This window comes from Diabrotica virgifera, chromosome 6 (assembly GCF_917563875.1).
Source record: "Diabrotica virgifera virgifera chromosome 6, PGI_DIABVI_V3a".
Taxonomy (NCBI): Eukaryota; Metazoa; Arthropoda; class Insecta; order Coleoptera; family Chrysomelidae; genus Diabrotica; species Diabrotica virgifera.
Window position 1 is genome coordinate 81417644 of NC_065448.1, and position 25026 is coordinate 81442669.

Consider the following 25026-nt stretch of genomic DNA (forward strand, 5'->3'; position numbering starts at 1 on the left):
AGGCTCACCGCGGACCACCGAATACCAGAACTCTTCAATAACACCTGAAATAGGTACTGATTGCACTGCTACTTGAAATCTGCAAGTTTGTTACACCAGAATCCAGTTTCATTTCTGTTTAATATTCATCATCTACGTCCTGGGGCTAGATTCCGTGCACTGTAGATATCTACACTTCGCTTTCTATCGATGTCAATTGTCGTGAAAATATTTGAATTTTTAGCTTTAATTGAATTATTTTCTAGTTTTGCTAGTTGATGCTGAAGTGACACTTGTAAAACAAGAAAATATTTGAATTAAAACTAAAAATTCAAATATATTGACATTGATAGAAAGCGGTCGGCGGTGTTAGCGATTGTACACAGAATCCCACCCCTGAATCTTATTTTCGGTAATGACATTGGGAAATTGTAACAAAATGTCTAAAAATTAATTTAGAAATGGGGTAAATACCTACTATTAAAAAGCAAATTTTATTTTACCAAATGTTGAAATATACCAAAAATCTACTAAAAAATATTGCCTACTAGAATTTTTTAAAAAATATCAAAAATCTACCAAAAAAGTACAAATCTACTAAATGTGGCAACGCTGCACTAACAGCTGTGGCGAAAACCGTCAAATACCCTCTACTCTACCCATGGCGCGCCATTTAAATTTATCAGATAAATGCACAAAACTGCCACTAACAGCGCTGGCGAAAGCTGTCAAATCCCCTCTACCCATCGGGTGTTGTTGATATATGACAGACTCCTTTCTGTTCTTTATATTCTAAGGTCCACTTTACATCAACAATAATTGAATAAGAAATTGACAAGTTATTCAAAGTCAAATTTGACTTATACAAAACACAATTCTACATACAATTTTGCCGTGAATAAAAAGAAAATAAAGAAATTTGACAAAATAAAACATATCCAATTGTTCTATTTCATCAAATTCCTTCATTTTCTTTTACAAACCATACATTTTGTACACGCAAATTTGGCCTTGAATAACATCAGGTTTGTTCCAACATGAACTTTTGGACGGCCCAGAAACCGTCACGAAACTACTTGTACCGTTTGTTGTGCGCATGTTCGTAATTGTATCGCCCAGTTATCGTCCCATGACGGTAATCATATATTTGTCATTTTTGTTGGTGACAGCTTGTGTGCTTTTAGTCGATCAAAGGCTCAAAAAATTTAAAGAATTAAATCCTAGTGCTCAAGTCAGTCCAACCAGCACATTATGCATTTGCCCGATTACTGAAATGATCATCACGAAACCGTCACCGAAAGATCACAATTCTTGTTGGAACAGTGGGAAGGACGATCCGATGACGATCATATTTTTGTTGGAACGGATTTTCTTTACTGCGCAGGAGCGTTACCGTTTCGTGACGGTTCTCGGTCGTGTTGGAACAAACCTTTTGTCAATTTCTTATTCAATTTATTGCTGATGTAAAGTGGACTTTAGAACCTGTTACTGGCGAATGCACTCCTATGCAAGCCAATACAAAGGAAGAAGAAGAAATCGCAACTGTCTACTGTCTTCAGTCTTCGCCTTTGTCTTCAACTTCACGCGCAACTTTGATAGAGGAGAATTATAAAAAATTATGCATTGAAATAATATTTATTGAAATCCATATCCCCTAATTTTTGGAGTATGATAAAGTGAGTACAAAGACATACATAACAATTTTTTTTCTAATGTCACCTTAATTTTAAGGTACCGTTCATGGAGACTATTTAATAACATGGATATAAAACAAGAAACTAGTGAAAAAACTTGTAAAATAGAAATAGATAATGAGACATGGGTTGATCCTTTGGATAGTTTCAAATTTGAAATCAAGGAAGAACCGAAAAGAGAAAGTTCATACGAGACCTTTGATTATTTAAACGAATTTCCTGTAAGCACCAAAGTAGAACAAGATGAACATAAGTGTACTCTATTTGAAGAAAAGGAAACAAGTGAAGAAAGTAAGTACATATAGGACTTGGTATTTACAAAATGGCATATTTTTTGGAGGGTAGGTATATATCTTCGGTTTAAGAAGAGACAGGAGAACCGAAAATACACCAAATCAATAGTGTTGAGTTAAGCTTTCAAATGATGTCTAAGCCGTCAGGATCAGACATACACACCGCTCAGTATAGCTGAAATACTAAAAAACTAAATTTTGAAAATTTTGGTTTTTCGACAATTACTCAAAGTTTCAACCTACGAATTGCGCCAATAACTGAGCGTTTGTAGAAGGACTCTAGACTCATCTAATAGTGTATACCTCATATCCGGGAAAATTCGAATTTTCAAGTTATAGGCTTCATAAGTATGATGAAATATATTTCTTATGGGAACAAATAGTTTTTCAAACTCAATAATTCCTGTAATACTTTCAGTTATCATAGTTGACCTTAGATGCTATAGATGCACTTTTATCAATACGCTTCAAACTCATGTTTAGTGATCAGAATCGGTTAAGTCGTTTAGAAGTTATTCAGCTACAAAAGTATAATCCAATTATTAACCATTATCCTCTAAATAGTTTATGTAGTTGTAGTGGTTATGACGCTAAATTTTATCGGGCAATGGGCAATGAGTTCATGTACCGACCATCCCAATATTTTTTTCAATCTATTTTAAATAGAAAAAAATCTAAATAACTTTGGAAAACTCCTGATACAAGAATAAAATACCCCTAAATGCCGTAAAAATGAGTGGCACATACAATATTCCAGCTACAAAAGACCTGATACGAATATTACGTGGCACGAAAAATTTGATGCAAAATAAAATTCTAGTTTTATTCTAAAAGATTTTTTCATAATATTTGCTAAATCTGAAGTAAACACGCCACAAAAGAGCTTCAAAACTCAAATTGTATCGCCACAAAAGTTACTCTTTTGTGGCGTGTTTTACTTCAAATTTAGCAAATATTATGAAAAAATCTTTTAAAATAAAACTAGAATTTTATTTTGCATCAAAATGAAAATACATTTTCGCGCCACGTAATATTCATATCAGTTCTTTTGTAGCTGGAATATTGTATGTGCCACTCATTTTTACGGTGTTTAACGGTTTTTTATTCTTGTTATAAAATACGTTGAAGAATATATATACAAGTACTTACGTATTGTAGATTTTAAATTTTTAATGAATTATTTATGGAGATTGAATATGCTGGTATAAAAAATATTTTGTTGAAACAAAGGTTTGTATTGCATACCAGCCGAAGATAATACATACTTGGTTTATTATTAATAAGACAAGTATCTACGCTAGTAGGGAACTTGCACATTTTTTATTACACAATAATGTTCAGTTTTATTTAAAAATCTCAAAAACTGATAATAACTTGAAAGTACAAATTTAAAATCTTCTGTGATTTATAATACAGTAGAACCCCGCAAATCCGAACTAATTGGGGGGACAGCCTGTTCGGATTCCAAAAAGTTCGGATTATCCGAAAGTTAGCCTAAGAAGCTAACGAAGATGATTTTTAAAAGATTTGGACTGCCACCGACCCTTTATGAAACTTTATCCGCACGTTTATGCCTCCAATATTCTAAAGCTGAAAAATATTTAGATTACTGAAATATTAAATCGCTGACGCCAGTAGTTTTGTTTCGTCACGGGACATGGGAATTCGGCCCTGTAAATGATTCATTTAATTTGTAATCTGGTTATTGATTACACTATGTTTCTCATGTTTCTTATCTTTTTCAATGTTTTCGTTCATAGTATACCATGGGAAATGTGTATTATGCACATTCCTTTATTGATTGTGTTTAGTCTAACTCAACGCTTTTATTCACCCATTAGTTTTGCAGTGTTTAATACTGTAGCTAGCATCTTACGTAATTATTTTCTCACATAATAAACATGTTTTTAAATTTTTATCTTGAATTTTAAAATTTTTTTTCACTTTCCGTTGGTTCGGATTTGCCGAAAGTTCGGATTTGCGGGGTTCGGATTTGCGGGGTTCTACTGTAGTTCAAATGACCCGTGACGTCACATAGTTGAACTTTATGGTTATATTATTTATATTTATGGTTATGTTTAGGCATATTCTTCTTCTTTAGTTTATTGGCCTCCACCTACTTGGGTATTTGGCCAGCTCATCGTCGCGGAATAAGGGAAAAATTTATATTCTAATGGCATTTATCGCATGTCATTGTAATAATATATACCAGTTTGTTGAGATTGGAGCTTGATACAGTTTTTGAAGAAAAGGAAAAAAGGTTTACTATGGAAAATAAAAGAAAACACTATAAGTGTTGTTTAGTGCCATTTTGTAAAAGTACAAGTTTTCTATGTTTTTAAAATAGTTCAAATGATCAAACGTATTTTCTACTGACGTTTGTATTGTCTAATTTAAAATTATATAGGTACAATTTTGTTTACTTTGTTGGTGCAGAATGTAAACACACAACCATAATATGACATCAACGCGTTTTGGGCTAGCTGCAATAATATGAATTTAGAATCGTCTTTAGAGGCCAAACGGAAGACAGAAACAACTTTTTTTATCTTTGATACATGTTTTAAATTATGTTCTGTTGTGATTTATAACATTTTTTTGAATTTAAAATTTTAGGAAATTTCCTATTATACATGTGGGAAACAAGCTCGTATCCAACAGCCAATTAAGTAGTCATTTTAAAAATAGTGAATAAGATTCATAGCGAAAATATTTCATCCTATTTACCAATGTAATGGATGTTGTGTTTTACAATGTGTACATATTTTATAGCACTGCAAATAAACCAATACAATTACTTATAAAATTTTTGAAGAAGTATTGCGAGAGCATATTTACAACAAGATTTTTTTCTTTTCCACAAAATATCGCATGTACTATGATCTTCAAGAATTTCACCAGAGTTCCGATTTCATCAAATACGACATGTTTTGGAAATTTATTTACTTATTTTATGGGCAAGCCCAATTCTATAAAAATACATTACATTTTTTAATTGAACATAAAGTGTTACATAAATACATAGTGTACAGATAAAAGCAATAACATAATATAATATAAAAAACAGACATACAGACATAAATATAATATAGAAGTAAATATGCAATAGGAAATAATATCATAAAAACAAGTTAACAAATTACAGACGTTTCACTCAAATATTGATCCCATGTAAATTTCTTTTAAATCGACTGATATAGTTGTCGAACAGTTGTAAATTGTAAAAGGCGTTTGCTAAATTCAAGACTCTGGGTACTAACGAAAAAAGTGAATAATTAAACCTATGGAATGGTACATAAAATGTTCGCATTTGTCTAGTGGTGCGAGGTGGTACAAACAGTGCAATCTTATTAAGTACTTGAGAACAACTACATATACCATTTAAGATCTTGAATAATAGCAAAAGGTCCCTTTGTTTTCTCCGGCTTGCAAGAGAAGGGACCTGCAGTTGATGCTGCCATACAGTGTAATCTTGATAGGTATGAAGCTTAAAAGCAATGTGACGGAAGAAACTATTTTGGACTTGTTCAAGTTTCCTAATGTAGACCAAGTAGTGTGAGGACCACACTGAAGAACAATACTGGAGGTGAGACCTGACCAAGGAGAAATAAAGAACTCTAATACTGGATATGTTTGTAAAATCACAAGTTGTTCTTTTTACAAAACCCAGCATTTTCATAGATGTTTGATGTGAGATGACATTGATGATGTGAGTATTGAAACAAAGAGAATTTTCCAGTGTAATCCCCAAGTCCTTGATTTTATTTACAGTGTTGAGCAATTGGCCATCAATGTAATAGTTTGATAATATTGGGTGGTGAGTATGGTTAAAGTTAATTACATGACATTATCTGGAATTAAGGTTCATACCATTAAGTGAACACCATGCAGACAGGTTAGTCAGTTCTAATTGCAATATGGCAGCATCATAATGATTTTTTATAACTTTAAAGCACTTCAAGTCATCAGCAAATAGCAAGGCGTTACAATCATGAAAACAGTTGGTAATGTCATTAATAAATATATTAAAGAGTAATGGACCTAAATGGGACCCCTGTGGTACACCTGACAACTTAAAAAAGTTTGTGAGTAAAAGTGGTTCACTCGGACCTGTTCAAAATCTTTCAGTTAAATAACTCTGTAATCACTGCAACAGAGGTCCATTTATGCCATAGGAGCTAAGCTTTCGAATCAGTTCATGATTTACTCTGTTGGAGGCTCTTTAAAGAGCGAGAGGTACATTGCACAGATAACTTTCTGTGAACACTTTGTTCCTTTCGCAGTATATATAAGAAATAATTTCATCTTATTGTCTGAAAAGACATGTACCCCAGTTAATAGGGAAAAAAACATGAAAAAATGTTAAGCAGGATTTTAAAGGTGCTAAACGGTAGATGAGAGATAACTGATGATAATTCCGTGAAGACGTACAGCTAATTTTTTTTCTTATAGAATAGAATAGAATAGAAATATGCTTTATTACCATGAAAAATTTTACAATTTTATCGACAAAGCTTATAAATAGTAAAAAAACAAAACAGTAACAATCCAATTTACTAAAATTACATAAATCGTCAATAAGTTAAATAAAAACAGTTCTTTTTAAACAGTTACAAAGAATGAAAAACTTAGTTTTTTGACTATAAAACGTTTCTTGTTAATTTTAGAGAAAAATGTTTTGAATAAGTGTTGTAGATCTTAAAAAGTTCTTTAATTTGATGGTAATTATATTAATATACATAAACAATTGACCTAGATAATTGCAAAAAACGCTCATTTTTGCACTAATTTATAAATATTAATAAGTTTACTTTTTGCATAATGATATACAGGGTGTTAGTAAATAAGTATGAAAAATTTTAAGGGCTAGTTCTACATGAAAAATTAATGCCAGTTTGCTCTATAAACATATGTCCGCAAATGCTTAGTTTCTGAGAAACGGGGTGTTGAAATTTTTATTTCAAACTGCCAATTTATTTATTGCTCTAAGACCAATTGAGCTATGAAAATGAAATTTGGTAAGTTTTGGGAGGTAGTTGTTACGAATTTTTTGACATACAATTTAGAATTTTGTATTCATGATTGGAGCGCCTACGGGCAATGGTCTGAATTTTTTTAAAGAAAAAAATAGTACGCCACTGAGATGTTTCAAATTAAAAATTATTTTTAAATTCCACGTCTAATTTATGATAAAAAACCTTTCTTGCCTTTTTTTTCATATGATGCACCGTTTTTATGCAGAAAAATAAAACATCTTGGCGCATATTTTTCATTTCTTAATACATTATCAAGAACTATCCAAACACTAAACTAGAACAATAACAGAAAATATTACTAATACCATTTCAACTATGTATGTGCAAAGCTGCAAGAAATGTTTAAAATGATCTCCTTTACAGGTAACAGAAGAATTTTATATTCATCATTGGCGCCCGTACGGGTAATGGTCTGAATTTTTTGAAGAAAAAAATAGTACGCCACTAAGATATGTCAAAATAAAAATCATTTTTAAGTTCCTCGTTCAATTGACGGCGAAAAATCTTTCTTGCCTTTTTTTCATATGCGGCGCCGTTTTTATGCAAAAAATTAAACATCTTAACGTTTACAAAGTATTTGAAATAAGTTTCTATGCATATGGAAACTACCTCAAATGCTTGGTAAGCGTTAAGATGCTTTATATTTTTGTATAAAAATGGCGCCTCGTATGAAAAAAAGAAAAGAAATATTTTTTGTCGTAAATTGAACGATAAATTCAAAAATGATTTTTAGTTTGACATATCTCAGTGGCGTACTATTTTTTTCTTCAAAAAATTCAGACCATTACCCGTACGCGCGCCAATGATGAATATAAAATTCTTCTGTTATCTGTAAAGGAGATCATTTTAAACATTTTTTGCAGCTTTGCACCTAGTTGAAATCTTATTGGTAATATTTTCTGTTATTGTTCAAGTTTAGTATTATTATATTGGATAGTTCTTGATGATGTATTAAGAAATAAAAAATACGCGCCAAGATGTTTTATTTTTCTGCATAAAAACGGTGCACCATATGAAAAAATGGCAAGAAAGTTTTTATATCATAAATTAGACGTGGAATTTAAAAATAATTTTTAATTTGAAATATTTCAGTGGCGTACTATTTTTTTCTTTAAAAAAATTCAGACCATTGCCCGTAGGCGCTCCAATCATGAATACAAAATTCTAAATTGTATGTCAAAAAATTCGTAACAACTACCTCCTAAAACTCACCAAATTTCATTTTCATAGCTCAACTGGTCTTAGAGCAATAAATAAATTGGCAGTTTGAAATAAAAATTTCAACGCCCCGTATCTCCGAAACTAAGCATTTGCGGACATATGTTTATAGAGCAAACTGGTATTAATTTTTCATGTAGAATTAGCCCTTAAAATTTTTCATACTTATTTACTAACACCCTGTATAATTTAACTACTTTAAATTATGCCATTTAATGGGTTATTTAAGTGTACTAAATTTCAACCAGATCGACCAAATAGTTTATAAATTATTCAATTTGTTTATCCCAGAGAGCAATTGTTTATACAACTGTTCTTGCCCTAACAGTGTCTCTAAAAATATTTAGCAAATCGCCATCAATTATCCGAGACTCTATTTTTAAGATATATTAATAAAAATTAACATTATATTAAAATTGTTATTAAAAAAACCGTTTGAAAAAGACCCTACTTTTTAGGTTATAAACAATTAGAATAACTTTGACAGTTTTTATGTCACAGACTTGCGTGTAGGCTCACTGAAAATCTGGTGTGTGATATACTAGATTTTAAGTTATTCGTATTTCGCGCGGTGTCACTGCCCATTGTTGACAGCAGTGACCATCCCACTACTCTGTAACAGTATATAAGACAATTGTAACCTGTATTCGACCTCTTGTATGTTACTTCAACTGTACAATAAAAATAGTCCGTTCATGTCCGGCTTTTATTTAAAGTTGTAACGTCTCGAGCACGTGTCAGCTGAATAGCTAGCGCTGATACATTACATTGGCGACGAGGATAAACTCTTACTTACGGCCAAACGTAATTGGAAACGTAAACGAATTGGAAATATGTTGCTCAGGATAGAGACCGATGGAAGGAGTTGGGAGTGGCCTATGTCCAAACGTGGACGATAGAAGGCTAAGAAGAAGAAGAAGACGGCCAAACGTGTAAAAAATACGTAGTGAAAAACGTGTAAAAAATAGTGAAAAAAGTGTAAAAATGGCGGAATTGATATGTGGTCAATTACGCGAGTTCTGTTTGAAGAGTTCAGACTGGTCAATTTTCAAAGCGCGGCTAGGAAACTATTTCGCAGCAAACGGTATCAAAGTCAATACGGAAGCAGAGAAGATGAGAGCTATTTTATTAAACGCTTTAGACGAGGGCGCATATCAGCTTATTTTCGATCTGGTAAGTCCTGAAAAACCAGAAGAAAAAACGTATAATCAGCTTCTTGCTACATAGGAGGGGTATTTCAAACCACAGCAGAGTCCGTTTGCATCGCGATTTAAATTTTACAGTGCCATAAAAGACGTGACCGAATCGGCGAGTGAGTGGGCTGCACGCTTAAGAGGATTAGCGGTAGGCTGTGAGTTCGGCAGCGAGTTAAAAGTATGCCTAAGAGACAAATTTTTGTTCGGTTTCGGCAAGGGACCCGTGTTGGACCGACTTATGGAAGAAGAGGTAAGCGCCGATCTCGAAAAAATGGTCAGTTTAGCAGCTTCCAAGATGGCTGCCAGAGAAATACACGAGGAAATGGTAGAGGTTAAGCCAGAACCTCTTAATCACGTCAGTTCTGAAGGCACGGGAAGGTACGATGCGCAGCGACGTTGGAGCAACGCGCAGACTCCGAGGAAATGGGCAACTACAGAGACGCAGAGATCAGAAAATGAGGAGCAGCACAGAGGTTACACGCATGACATCCAACCTCAACAACGACAACATGGTGCATGTGACAGATGCGGAAGGATGAATCATAATAAAGATAAGTGTATTTATAAAAATTATATTTGCAATTTTTGTAAAAAAATCGGCCATTTGGCCAGAGTTTGTAAAGGTAAAAAGAAATCTTTTTTATCGCATCAAAATTTTTTACAAAATCAAGAACAGGCAAAAAACGTTCCTGATGTAAATAATGATGATGATATTGACCTTTTTAATATATCAGATAGAAATATTTTTGATTCGCAAAGCACGAATACGGATATTTTAGAGGATTTGTTTACGTTAAAGGTATTAGTACACAATCATTATTTAGTATTTCAAATTGATACGGGTAGTAGTGTTTCTTGTTTGTCTAAGCAGTGTTATTTAAAATATTTTCCTGATATTTACATAAAACAAACAAATAGACGTTTTATTTTGTATAATGGGGTACAAGTTGAGCCCCTAGGGGTAATTAATTAAACTAGGGGTAATAATGGTGGTCACTTCATTAATCAATAAAACAAATATAAAAAATAAAACATTTTATTTATTTCCAGGGAGTACGGACAACTTGACATGTCTGTTGTAGAACCAGTTTCCTTAGAAGATAAATTTCGCTTTAATCGTTATAGTCAAGGTAGTAATAGCACAACAAATTTAACAATCATAAATATACTGGAGCAATGTTATTAGGTCAGGCATGATACACTAAATATAAACCATCCTTAGCGGATCCAAGGAGGGGCGATGGCCTCCCCCCTCTCAAACCAAGTGCTTTATTTTTTTTTTAAATTGTATATAAAGACTATAAGAACATTCATTTATTGTTCATAGAAATTTAGACAATCGGCCATCCCTCTTAACGTAGCTGAATCCGCCACTGTGGGCTACATAACTTTTCGTAATGTCCTGGTAAGCTCTAGTCTCAAAAATTAAAAAAAAGTTAGGTTTTTGAAGTAATATTAATAAAATTAATGGGCGCCATCAATATTAAATTGATTGCCATATGCCTATTTTTAAAAAATTACTTGAAATGTAGTTTCATTACAAGTAGGTACCATTTCTGTCCTAAGTAGTCTGTCTGCCTTTCTGACAATCCGGATCAGAGATAGATTGTGCAAAAAGAAAAAGACTTATACAGTCGAACCCGCTTATTAGAATCCCTGTTATAGGAATATCCCGGTTTATGGAATATAAATTAGAGTTCCCGAAACGTTTCCATTTACTCCTTAATAAATTTATCCTTTTATTGGAATAGGTTCTAATTGGATAATACCGCTTATTAGCATATTTTGCAGGTCAACGACTATTTCTTTTTTTCAACGACTATGGTCAGTCGTCAAGGGCCTGTAGTGCTGGATTAGATATTATTAGGGCAATGGGATTACTTTGTTACGAGTACCAATTCGATTTTTAGCCGACAAATGCATGGGTCATAAAGTAATTTTTATTTGTCTACACAAAGGCACTATTGCCTGCTATAAAATTGTTAGAAGCAGTTTATTTAGAGAGAGTATTTACCTACTTGTTTGCAAGATGTGAATTATGGCTTTGTTAAATTCATCCATTTCTTGCCGCCAATAAAAGTTCGATTCAACCAATGTATTAAGGATGACCACACGGATTAACAACAAAAAACTATAATTACCGATAATTTCTCAAGAAAAAATAAGTAATTTTGTTATATGCATTTTAATAAGAAAATATTTACATATCTACATATTGCATACATTTTATATTAATTACCTACTGCTACTGTATTCATTCACATACATAATATAATGTAATTTGGTATTTAACACATACATAGATAAGTAGTAGTTACACTACTGTATTATTGACGTAAAAAGACCTAAAACCATTTACATATACTGATTATGTAGGTGTACATACATGATATACATATTGGCATATTATGTAAAACTACATATTGGCATAGTATGTAAAACTACACATTGGCATAGTATGTAAATAATATTATTACGTATATTCGGTACACTTATTTCGACTAGCCACCAATGATCAGTTATTAGAATATCCCGGTTATAAGAATATTTTTGCATGGTACAAAGGCTATTCCAATAAGCGGGTTCGACTGTACATGTTTAAACATTATTATTGTTTATTCATAGAAAAATAATCAAAAAGAAATTGTAAATTGTCAATGGATTAATAGCAAAAAGAATAAGTCCTCCATTTGTTCATGGGTGGTTCGCCAAAATAAGCGGCATATTGTGTAACTCGCTTTTTTCTTAAGTCCTTTACATACTGTGTTTCAAATTGTGTTGCCAAAGTTAAGTTATGCAATAGATTAATGTACGCCACTTAACATTGATTAAAAAAATAGTATTTTTACAAGCATTCTATGCAATTTTAATGTCAAAATATCAACTCCGAGGCTGTAACTCACCTTGGTTTTTGATCTGTTTTATAGTATTACACACTGAAAAGTTACAAAAGTGCAGATTATTTTATCAATAATTAATTAAAAACCCAATGTAATTTAAAACTGTCAAATTAATCATTTTCATTTTTAAAATTATACATAAAAATCTACTACTAAAAACTGTAACCAACTTTGTGCATCAACACCGAGGCCTCATGAAAATATATGAAAATTTAGGCCAAACTGCACTTATACTGTATGGCAGGCAGCTTGACAAGAGAGGAACGCTTCAGTCTAACCCAAATTGTGGAAGAAAGTGGACGAATATAATATCTTTAAGCGATAGAAAAATTTTCAAGGTGTCTTAAGCTAAGCGTATGTTTTTATACAGTCAACGCCGAAGCCTTCGTAAAAGCTTAATTTTGCTAATTTTTTAATATGTTTTTCTTCTAAGTATGCGCTATAAAGTTTTTTTGACACACGATGAATAAAGCAGAATTATTTTTAATATTTTGTAGAAAGTAGAATTAAAAATGTATGAAATCATCAACACCGAAGCAATCAACTCCGAAGCCTAGTCGTTCCCCGCAGTTGACGAACGTGCCTCGGAGTTGTTTAAAGTGTGTGAATAGTCATTCTTAAACTAAAAAAATACAATTTAAATTTAGTCTGATATAGGAAAAGGGTTACTGCGTAAGCTGTCAAGATGTTTCGGTCGGTTTGGTAATTATCTTCTTTTTATAGAAAATGGCTCGTATACACTGGAGTACGACGGAAAAATGAAGTCAAAACCCCCAAAATCGTTAAATAAAGATTTTATGAAAGAAAGTAATTTTTTATGCAGCTATGCTTATTTCTGTAAGAATATACCATTTTGGGTAGTCTTCTCTAATGTTGATAAAAGAGACATCTGCTATCTATGTAGGCACATTATGTGAAAACATGGAGCTCATGTGTGGAAGCGGATAACAAATAATTATGTTGACATGGAGAAAATGGAGAAAAGACAGAAGAATGTGTAGAAAGGAAATGCCAAGATTGTGCTCAAAATCAGATTAGATTTTTGAAGTTTAACGGAAAAAGCACGGCTAAATATTGGAAAGTTTTGTCAACACGAAGGCCGGTCTAAATCAACTCCGACGCAATTGATATTTTACCTATTTTTCATGCTTTTCTATAGGACTTTATATCAAAATGGAAGTGTTTTGTATAGTTTGATTACATACCAGTTTTTATTTAATTGTTACGATCATAAATTTCAATTAACAGAGAACTACGTCAACACCGTGGACACTTGTCAACTCCGAAGTCACAACATTTCCGTTTTTCGGAAAATATTTAAAAATGATCTCTGCTGGTATCATGGCTAAGTAGATTAGCTCATATTATAAAAAATATTTAAAAATGAACTAATTCTAAATCATGTTTTAAATTAAATTTCTCTACCTCGAAATTGCCGTCCATTTTGGCGAATCACCCTCATGAGGATTTGGGGAGTAAATATTCAAAAAAAGAATAAAACAGTTCGTTACAAATACCTGTGATCTTGGAATTGTACTTGCTACTGGAACTCGTGTAGGCTTTGTCGTTCGACATCTCTTCCTGACACCAACACTGCACTGGCACATTACATTTTTTAGAGTACTACTGCACAAACTGTTATTATATCAAAAGATAAAATTCCATAGTTTCTCGATTTTACAAGGTAACCGCTTATATGATTTTTAGTGAAGCACTTCAATTAATTAATGACTTAAACATTGTTCACTTGACTATAACAAAATTATGTGTCTGTTAAACCATTGCTTTTTAATTAAAAGCTTGCAAAGACTTGGTTTAAGTTATTCTTGTATATATGTAATAACATATGTACTATACACCACTACAACAAACACTGTTCTATAATATAATCTACAATAACAACAACAAAAAAATATACCGGTATGGTATTTACTTCAACCGTTGCTACAACCATATCGTTACTTGATATTTTCACTAAATAATCTACTCAAGATTCCATCTGAGCCTAACTTTGGCGCAGACCAAACAACTGTACTTCACTCCATCTCAGATCAAACATCTTAATTAAAAACGAGACTCTTGTTCCAAACATAGAAAATGCACCTCCCAGTCATGATCATCAGATCTTTATCTAATAAAAAAAAAAATCAATTATTCCTTCTACCAATAAAACAAATCGAAGTATCTTCCGAAGTTACGACTAAAAAAGAAAGCCATTTACTTTTGAACCAATGGGAAGAAATACACAACATCCATCCATATTTTCTCGGTTCACATCAAAAGTGTTTGTTTGGCATTAATGATGCAGTAATAACTATATAACAATGACATTGGTAGGTCTCAGAGACCTAGTAAAGTAATTCATTTCTTTTGAAATAAAACCGCGTCCCTCAATATTATAAACAAACATGAGATATTACTCAGATACAAAATAAACACCATTGCTTTATTGTGTGAGAAAGCCACAAACGATATGCGTTTGATATTCTCATGAAAAAATATCGTGTAAGACGGCGTGACACTTCTACGCTTTACATTCACCGAAATAATATGCGTACAAACAGATAGAATACTTATACCAGGGGCGTTCAATAAGTACAGTCTTATAATTAAAAAAAAATAAGGGATAGAACAATCAATGATTTTCGTACCGTTTCATAGTGCATCTTATCGCTTCGTCTTCCTTTTTCATGTTTTATTTAGGTGCCTATGAACTAATGCTGTTGTTCAAACAGAACTTGAGTATTTGTTCTGCAGGGATCGCCGTTTATCTTTTGATTGAGAAAAAATGCTAGTTCCTTCTCTATTAATGATGTAGTAAATTAGCTTCATGAGCGGAACAAGCGGTCAATTTTCTTGTGGTGTCTTAAAATAATTTAATTTTTCACGTATTTTGGAAACAGACTAAATTAGAGGTAAAGAACAGTTACCGCTGCCGCCTGGTGCCGAATACGCCGCCTTCTATACTTAATATTGATACTTATAATTATTAGACTAGGAGTCGGTATAGGTGAAATTTGCTAATCATTTTAGGCAGGATAAGAGCCTATAGCTTAAATAGTAGAACCTAAAAGAAAACTTATGAACACTGTGCCGTCACTTTTTAGTGGCACATGCATCCACAGTGGCGCATCAATTTCCACTTATATACGGAAATAAATTAATAGGTACCCTCCCTCACTCCCACAATTCAATTTTTTTTATTTTTTAACTTCTATGTGAATAAAAAATAAGACCCTGCGTAATTTTAACCCACCACCCGCTTCCCCACCATCAATATTTATATTTTTGGAGATGGCTGAGGTCTAATTTTTTTTCTGTTTTATCAAACACTATATTTTTAATTTTTTTCAGATTTTTCCGTAACGTTTGTCATCTCAAAAATCCCAAAAAACTGTTTTTGGGGAGTGTAAACGTGTTTTTCCCATTCTAAATGTTCCAAAGAACATAATTACTTTAATTTACATATATTAACTGTAAAAAAACATTGAGTTGATCTGTTTTGAAAACTGTCTATAAACTGGGGAAAATCCCCAAAAACTCCCTAAAAAATAGTTTTTTTTTGTATTTTTGAAGGTGACGAACGTTACGAAAAGTCTGAAAAAAATTAAAAACATACTAAAAGATAAAGTTTTTCAATCCTAATAGCAACATTAATAATATTGAAAAATATTAAAAATATTACTAAAAGATTTTTAAATTGAAAACTTATTGGTACATTTTCCTGGTGACACCTCCAAGGATTCTACAATTTGCAAGCAAACTGGATGCTGCAGTGAAGACAAAAGGGAAGGAATTCTACACTATGCAATTCACAACCCCCGTCTGCAGCTTGGTAAAGTTCCAACGGAAAATGCACCTAGTTACTCCACGGAGTAACACTACTATAAAATAAAAATGTGTACCATTTTTATTCAGTTGCAATGCGAGGCCAAAAATGTCTTAATTTTTACTTAGATTAGAGAGCGCAACCAGCATTCTTATCGACGATTTCACCTCTTGTTAGAGGCTCTTCAGAGAATGCATTGGTTACTTTTCTCTAATCCAGTGCATTTTCCGTTGGAACTTTACCAAGCTGCAGACGGAATTCCTTCCCTTTTGTCTTCACTGCAACATCCATTTGGCTTGCAAATTGTAGAATCCTTGGAGGTGTCACCAGGAAAATGTACCAATAAGTTTTCAATTTAAAAATCTTTTAGTAATATTTTTAATAATTTTCAATATTATTAATGTTGCTATTAGGATTGAAAAACTTTATCTTTCAATTGCCAGATAACGCTAGTCACCTAATCCATTCACCCCAGTTGCAGTATGGGACTAATATATGTCGAAAAATTTACTGGATTAGAGAAAAGCAACCTATGCATTCTCTGAAGAGCCTCTAACAAGAGGTGAAATCGTCCATAACAGTGCTGGTTGGGCTCTCTAATCTAAGTAAAAATTAAGACATTTTTGGCCTAGCATTGCAACTCAATAAAAATGCTATACATTTTTATTTTATAGTAGTATTACTCCGTGGAGTAACTAGGTGCATTTTCCGTTGGAACTTTACCAAGCTGCAGACGGGGGTTGTGAATTGCATAGTGTCGAATTCCTTTCCTTTTGTCTTCACTGCAGCATCCATTTGGCTTGCAAATTGTAGAATCCTTGGAGGTGTCACCAGGGAAATGTACCAATAAGTTTTCAATTTAAAAATCTTTTAGTAATATTTTTCAATATTTTTAATGTTGCTATTAGGATTGAAAAACTTTATCTTTCAATTGTCAGATGACGCTAGTCACCTAATCCATTCACCCCAGTTGCAGGGTGGGACTAATATATGTCGAAAAATTTATTGGATTAGAGAAAAGCAACCTATGCATTCTCTGAAGAGCCTCTAACAAGAGGTGAAATCGTCGATAACAGTGCTGGTTGGGCTCTGTAATCTAAGTAAAAATTAAGACATTTTTGGCCTAGCATTGCAACTCAATAAAAATGCTATACATTTTTATTTTATAGTAGTATTACTCCGTGGAGTAACTAGGTGCATTTTCCGTTGGAACTTTACCAAGCTGCAGACGGGGGTTGTGAATTGCATAGTGTAGAATTCCTTCCCTTTTGTCTTCACTGCAACATCCATTTGGCTTGCAAATTGTAGAATCCTTGGAGGTGTCACCAGGAAAATGTACCAATAAGTTTTCAATTTAAAAATCTTTTAGTAATATTTTTAATAATTTTCAATATTATTAATGTTGCTATTAGGATTGAAAAACTTTATCTTTTAATTGCCAGATGACGCTAGTTACCTAATCCATTCACCGAAGTTGCAGTGTGGGACTAATATATGTCGAAAAATTTACTGGATTAGAGAAAAGCAACCTATGCATTCTCTGAAGAGCCTCAACAAGAATTGAAATCGTCGATAAGAGTGCTGGTTGCGCTCTCTAATCTAAGTAAAAATTAAGACATTTTTAGCCTCGCATTGCAACTGAATAAAAATGGTATACATTTTTATTTTATAGTAGTATTACTCCGTGTAGTAACTGGGTGCATTTTCCGTTGGAACTTTACCAAGCTGCAGACGGGGGTTGTGAATTGCATAGTGTAGAATTCCTTCCCTTTTGTCTTCACTGCAGCATCTTAGCATCTATTTGGCTTGCAAATTGTAGAATCCTTGGAGGTGTCACCAGGGAAATGTACCAATAAGTTTTCAATTTAAAAATTTTTCAGTAATATTTTTAATATTTTTCAATATTATTAATGTTGCTATTAGGATTGAAAAACTTTATCTTTCAATTGCCAGAGGACGCTAGTCACCTAATCCATTCACCCCAGTTGCAGTGTGGGACTAATATATGTCGAAAAATTTACTGGATTAGAGAAAAGCAACCTATGCATTCTCTGAAGAGCCTCTAACAAGAGGTGAAATCGTCGATAACAGTGCTGGTTGGGCTCTCTAATCTAAGTAAAAATTAAGATATTTTTGGCCTTGCATTGCAACTGAATAAAAATGGTATACATTTTTATTTTATAGTAGTATTACTCCGTGGAGTAACTAGGTGCATTTTCCGTTGGAACTTTACCAAGCTGCAGACGGGGGTTGTGAATTGCATAGTGTAGAATTCCTTCTCTTTTGTCTTCACTGCAGCATCCAGTTGGCTTGCAAATTGTAGAATCCTTGGAGGTGTCACCAGGAAAATGTACCAATAAGTTTTCAATTTAAAAATCTTTTAGTAATATTTTTAATATTTTTCAATAATATTAATGTTGCTATTAGGATTGAAAAACTTTATCTTTCAATTGCCAGATGACGCTAGTCACCTAATCCATTCACCTCAGTTGCAGTGTGGGACTAATATATGTCGAAAAATTTACTGGATTAGAGAAAAGCAACCTATGCATTTTCTGAAGAGCCTCTAAGAAGAGGTGAAATCGTCGATAAGAGTGCTGGTTGCGCTCACTAATCTAAGTAAAAATTAAATTTTTGGTCTCGCATTGCAAATGAATAAAAATGGTATACATTTTTATTTTAAAAATATACTGTTTGATAAAATAGATACAATAGAAAAAAATTAGACCTGCAGCCATATCCAAAAAAAAGTTATAGGAACGCTTTTTCCAAAGAAAAAATTAAATTTTTTTGACGTTATGTACACTCAACCTACGAATCTATAAAAAATAGAGATGTTTTATAAAAGCCTTAACTACGCCTGTGAATTTTTTTGAAATTTTTAAATTGATTGCATCCCACCTAAAAAAAAATAAAAACGAAAAATTAAGTTTTTGATGGTCGGGGAAGGGGGTAGTGGGTTAAAATTACGCTGAACCTTATTTTTTAATCACATAGAACTTAAAAAACTGAATTCTGGGAGTGAAAAGTTTGTCACCACTGTCAACGCATGTGCCACTAAAAAGTGACGGCATTCACGTTTTCTTTTAGGTTCTACTATTTAACCCGGCAGTGGTCGCTATATGAGATTTTCTCTCACGGTTTCAGAAAATTGCGCACAACTTTTTTTCTGGGGAATTCTACGCGCCGAGGTTCCTTCTAGTCTCCTAACTATCCTTTCTCGACAATCTAATAGACTTGTCCGCTCAGATAGTGACTCAGTTGACGTAGTATCACCAGATTTCTGAGTCAATGCGCTCCATGTGAGAGATTCTCTCATGGAGCGACCACCACCGCACCGGCGCACAGTGGTGAATTTCACCGAAAACCTGGCCAAAATGTAAAAATTATAGATATACCCCAAGAAATTTTATATGAACCCTACTTTGTAGGTTTTTGAGAATCATAAACGGCCGTTAAGGGTAGAAAAATACAAGCTGACCATGCATGGGCGCCCGTATAAAAAATTTTTAGGAGAGGGACCAGACGTGAAAATGTTGCACATTACATTTTGTATACTTTGGATGACAGTATATAGTTTAAACCAACAGAAAAGCTAGGGAAGCCGTGGCGGTGCCCATGGTTATGGGCGCCTATGAGATCATAATATATTTATATGAGTGTAAAGATGTGATTAAACGTCAGCGGACCGAATAAAAATTAAGTGTGTTATACAATAATATTGGGGCATTGTTTGGTTTTTATTTAGAACTATAGACGTGAATTATTTTGTTAATTTATACTGGATGGTATGTCTGTAGGTAAGTGGAGTATTTTAATATACGTTTTAGACTTTTTTCGTAAAATAGACTTTATTTACAATATATTTGCAAAATATTGGTTATAATTTTTAATCGTTTTAAGTTTTCCAAGTTTTAAAAAGGGAAAAGTAAAAAGCCTACTTTGCTCAGCAAAGATATTTTGCTTAATAAATAGTTCAAAATGTATATAAATAATCCTCAAAAAATCATCTTCATCCAGGTGAATCCTTAGCGGAATTTTTCATTTTAAAAAAATATGACATGCTGGAGAATAAGAGCCGCCGGTTTTTGTTATTTTTTTTTTGCTTTCTCCTTCTTTTTCTTAATCTCTAAGTCCTTTTACTCTTATGTATATCCTATGTTTTTGCTTCCTTATTTTTATATTTTTTAATAATTTTAATCGTGTGAGCCAAAAATTTTAATTTTTTAAAAATGAAATGTATAAACTAAACTTTGTGTTAGAAGCCACACATTAGTAGGTAATTATTATAATTAATCGGATCCATTTACAAAACAATTCAGATGTATTAAGAGTTGACCTACCTATTTTTGGCTTCTTAATATAAAGTATCGTTTATGCATTTTATTTTTAAAAAAGGCAACATTTTTGGACTCACACGACCAAAATTATTATTAAAAAATATTAAAATAAGAAAGCAAAAAAGATAGGCCTATGCATAAAGGTAAAAGGACTTAAAGATTAAAAAAAAAGAAGAAGAAAGCAAAACAATAACAAAACGGCGGTTTTTGTGTAAAAAAACTGTAAATTTACTGGATCAGCTGCTTCATATTTTGTTCTTACTTTATTAACTGACCATAACATTAAAGTCTCTTAATGTAGAAATTCTCCAGTTTTTTAAAATGAAGAATTCCGCTAAGTTTGCAACTTGTTGCAGATGATTTCTTAAGGAATATTTATAAACATATTGAATTATTTATTAAGCAAAAAATCTTTACTTACCAAAGCTGACTTTTTTACTTTTCCCATTTTAAAACTTGGTAAACAGAAAACGATTGAACATTCTTGGCATCATTTTGTAAATATGTTGTAAATAAAGTTTATGTTAGGAAAAAGAATCTAAAAAGTATATTAAAATACTCCACTTACCTCCAGAAATAGCATCCACTATAAAATAACAAAATAATACACGTCTATAATTTTTACGTTCAATCCCAACTTTACACTAATATAAATATGTGATATTCTTGTATTATTCTACCCTCAACGGCCGTTTATGATCATCAGAAACCTACAGAGCAAGATTCAAATCAAATTTCTTGGAATTTAAATAAACTAAAATTTTTGCATTTTACCCAGGTTTTCGGCAAAATTCACCACTGTGCGGCGCCACCAACTGTGTATAAAAATTAATTTTATTTTGGCACTTAAACTTAAAACCTGAAATAATGTAAAAAAAAGATTGTAATTATTGTCATCAATCAATTTTTCTAGAACATTCTTGTTATATTTGTGTGCTGTGCCGTAAATTATGAAGATAGGGAGATTGATTAATGTTGGTTTAGGTAATTCCGACTATTTTTTTTTTATTTTATTATATTATTTATATTATGTTTTATGTTATATGTTATAGTTATGTTATGTTATTATGTTCTTATTATTAGTTAATAAAAAAAGTTTAAAAGCTGTTTTAAAAATTTTATTTGGTAAAAAAGGCAAAATTTGGATATGTGAGAGAAAATCTCACGCGCGACCTCTCGCGTAATAATCTACCTATCGACCAATGCCGGGTTAAGTAATAGGCTTTTATCGTGCCTAAAATGATTAGCAAATTTCACCTACAGTTGAGTCCGCGAATCTTTACCCGTGCGTCAACATTTAAAGCATACGAAATAAGTCGATGATAAGTCGGAAATTGAAATTTACTAAACGCAACAGCAAGTGACAGTAAGTGACTTGCTGTTGCGTTTAGTAAATTTCAATTTTCGACTTATTACGTATGCTTTAAATGATGACGCACGGGTAAAGATTCGCGGACTCAACTGTATACCGGCTCCTAGTCTATATTTATGATCATCACCTGAACTTTTGTCATAGTGTGGTTTCTATGTTGTTTATTTATTATAAATGTTACCTTTTATTTATGATCTGCCATTTCTACATGCACAATTTTACAGTTTGATTTTTTTTTAGGTTTATGCCAAAATGTGTTTAAAATGAAATCCGAAATATCTTTGGTAGTACGCACTGGACAGAAGCTTTATAAGTGCGAAATTTGTTCTAAGCAATTTAGACAAGATGGTGTTTTAAAAAGGCATTTAATGATACACATTGGAAAAAAGCCTTGTAAGTGTGAAATTTGTTCTAAGCAATTTAGTCGAGATGGAGATTTGAAAAGACATTTAAGGATACACACTGGAGAAAAGCCTTACAAGTGTGAAATTTGTTCTAAGCAATTTAGTCGAGATGGACATTTGAAAAGCCATTTAAGGATACACACTGGAGAAAAGCCTTACAAGTGTGAAATTTGTTTTAAGCAATTTAGTAGAGATGGTGTTTTGAAAAGGCATTCAAGGATACACACGGGAGAAAAGCCTTATAAGTGTGAAATTTGTTCTAAGCAATTTAATGTAGATGTAAATTTGAAAAGGCATTTAAGGATACACACTGGAGAACAGCCTTATAATTGTGAAATTTGTTCTAAAGAATTTAGTCAAGATGGAGATTTGAAAAGGCATTTAAGGATACACACTGGAGAAAAGCCTTACAACTGTGAAATTTGTTCTAAGCAATTTAGTCGAGATGGACATTTGAAAAGCCATTTAAGGATACACACTGGAGAAAAGCCTTACAAGTGTGAAATTTGTTTTGAGCAATTTAGTCGAGATGGTATTTTGAAAAGGCATTTAAGGATACACACGGGAGAAAAGCCTTATAAGTGTGAAATTTGTTCTAAGCAATTTAATGTAGATGTAAATTTGAAAAGGCATTTAAGGATACACACTGGAGAACAGCCTTATAATTGTGAAATTTGTTCTAAAGAATTTAGTCACGATAGAGATTTGAAAAGGCATTTAAGGATACACACTGGAGAAAAGCCTTACAGGTGTGAAATTTGTTCTAAGCAATTTAGTCAAGATGGAGATTTGAAAAGGCATTTAAGGATACACACTGGAGAAAAGCCTTACAAGTGTGAAATTTGTTCTAAGCTATTTAGTCGAGATGGACATTTAAAAAGCCATTTAAGGATACACACTGGAGAAAAGCCTTACAAGTGTGAAATTTGTTTTAAGCAATTTAGTCAAGATGTAAATTTGAAAAGGCATTTAAGGATACACACTGGAGAAAAGCCTTACAAGTGTGAAATTTGTTCTAAGCAATTTAGTCGAGATGGAGATTTGAAAAGCCATTCAAGGATACACACTGAAGAAAAGCCTTACAAGTGTGAAATTTGTTCTAAGCAATTTAGTCGATATGGTGTTTTGAAAAGGCATTTAAGGATACACACTGGAGAAAAGCCTTATAAGTGCGATATTTGTTTTATGCGATTTGGTAAAGATGGAATTTTGAAAAAGCATTTGACAACACACACTAGAGATTAACCGCTTAACGCACCGATTTATTTGCAAAAATACGTCACAAAATTATCGTTTTATTTTATTACAGAAAAATAAACAGGCTAACAAGGCTATGGTCACTAGATAATTTAAAGTAAAAAACGCATATCTTATTGGAAAAATCATTGTGTAACTAGACATTGTATTGCAAATCCTTTCTTAAACAATGGAAAACATAAAATAACAAATACCCTCATGCGCTCATCCGAGTTAACTGGGTTATGCGAAAATAGAAATGTAGTTTAATACCGAGTTAACTTGGGTGACCGCGTTAAGCGGTTAATAGTTAAAATATAAAGTAATTCTAAAATAAATAATGTGTACACTTAATTTATGAAATTGGTGGTCACTTCATTAATCAATAAAACAAATATAAAAAATAAAACATTTTATTTATTTCCAGGGAGTACGGACAACTTGACATGTCTGTTGTAGAACCAGTTTCCTTAAAAGATAAATTTCGCTTTAATCGTTATAGTCAAGGTAGTAATAGCACAACAAATTTAACAATCATAAATATACTGGAGCAATGTTATTAGGTCAGGCATGATACACTAAATATAAACCATCCTTAGCGGATCCAAGGAGGGGCGATCGCCTCCCCCCCTCTCAAACCAAGTGCTTTATTTTTTTTAATTGTATATAAAGACTATAAGAACATTCATTTATTGTTCATAGAAATTTAGACAATCGGCCATCCCTCTTAACGTAGCTGAATCCGCCACTGTGGGCTACATAACTTTTCGTAATGTCCTGGTAAGCTCTAGTCTCAAAAATTAATAAGAGTTAGGTTTTTGAAGTAATATTAATAAAATTAATGGGCGCCATCAATATTAAATTGATTGCCATATGCCTATTTTAAAAAAATTACTTGAAATGTAGTTTCATTACAAGTAGGTACCATTTCTGTCCTAAGTAGTGTGTCTGCCTTTCTGGCAATACGGATCAGAGATAGATTGTGCAAAAAGAAAAAGACTTATACAGTCGAACCCGCTTATTAGAATCCCTGTTATAGGAATATCCCTGTTTATGGAATATAAATTCGAGTTCCCGAAACGTTTCCATTTACTCCTTAATAAATTTATCCTTTTATTGGAATAGGTTCTAATTACATAATACCGCTTATTAGCATATTTTGCAGGTCAACGACTATTTCTTTTTTTCAACGACTATGGTCAGTCGTCAAGGGCCTGTAGTGCTGGATTAGATATTATTAGGGCAATAAATATTGATTACTTTGTTACGAGTACCAATTCGATTTTTAGCCGACAAATGCATGGGTCATAAAGTAATTTTTATTTGTCTACACAAAGGGACTATTGCCTGCTATAAAATTGTTAGAAGCAGTTTATTTAGAGAGAGAATTTACCTACTTGTTTGCAAGATGTGAATTATGGCTTTGTTAAATTCATCCATTTCTTGCCGCCAATAAAAGTTCGATTCAACCAATGGATTAAGGATGACCACACGTATTAACAACAAAAAACTATAATTACCGATAATTT

The 25026-nt window shown here is 32.6% G+C and overlaps 3 protein-coding genes across 3 annotated transcripts in view; 1 reads left to right on the forward strand and 2 right to left on the reverse strand.

The window, feature by feature from the left end:
• Window positions 1-25026, reverse strand: part of LOC126886473 (uncharacterized protein K02A2.6-like) — a 373574-nt gene that overhangs the window by 70860 nt on the left and 277688 nt on the right. The gene's annotated exons all lie outside the window — the stretch shown is intronic.
• LOC126886470 (uncharacterized protein K02A2.6-like) overlaps window positions 1-25026 on the reverse strand; it is a 372383-nt gene that overhangs the window by 68425 nt on the left and 278932 nt on the right. The window lies entirely within an intron of this gene.
• On the forward strand, window positions 865-23895 carry LOC126886476 (zinc finger protein 226-like). Its single transcript, XM_050653432.1, has 3 exons — window positions 865-1655; window positions 1711-1964; window positions 22098-23895. The coding sequence occupies exons 1-3, from the start codon at window positions 1648-1650 to the stop codon at window positions 23504-23506; spliced, it is 1671 nt and encodes a 556-aa protein (XP_050509389.1). The 5' UTR covers window positions 865-1647; the 3' UTR covers window positions 23507-23895.

What these genes read in the sequence shown, in the direction of transcription:
- LOC126886476 (XM_050653432.1), top strand. An exon ending in AAAGGAAACAAGTGAAGAAA is followed by an intron (nt 1,965 to 22,097) that starts GTAAGTACATAT and finishes ATTTTTTTTTAG; the next exon opens with GTTTATGCCAAAATGTGTTT.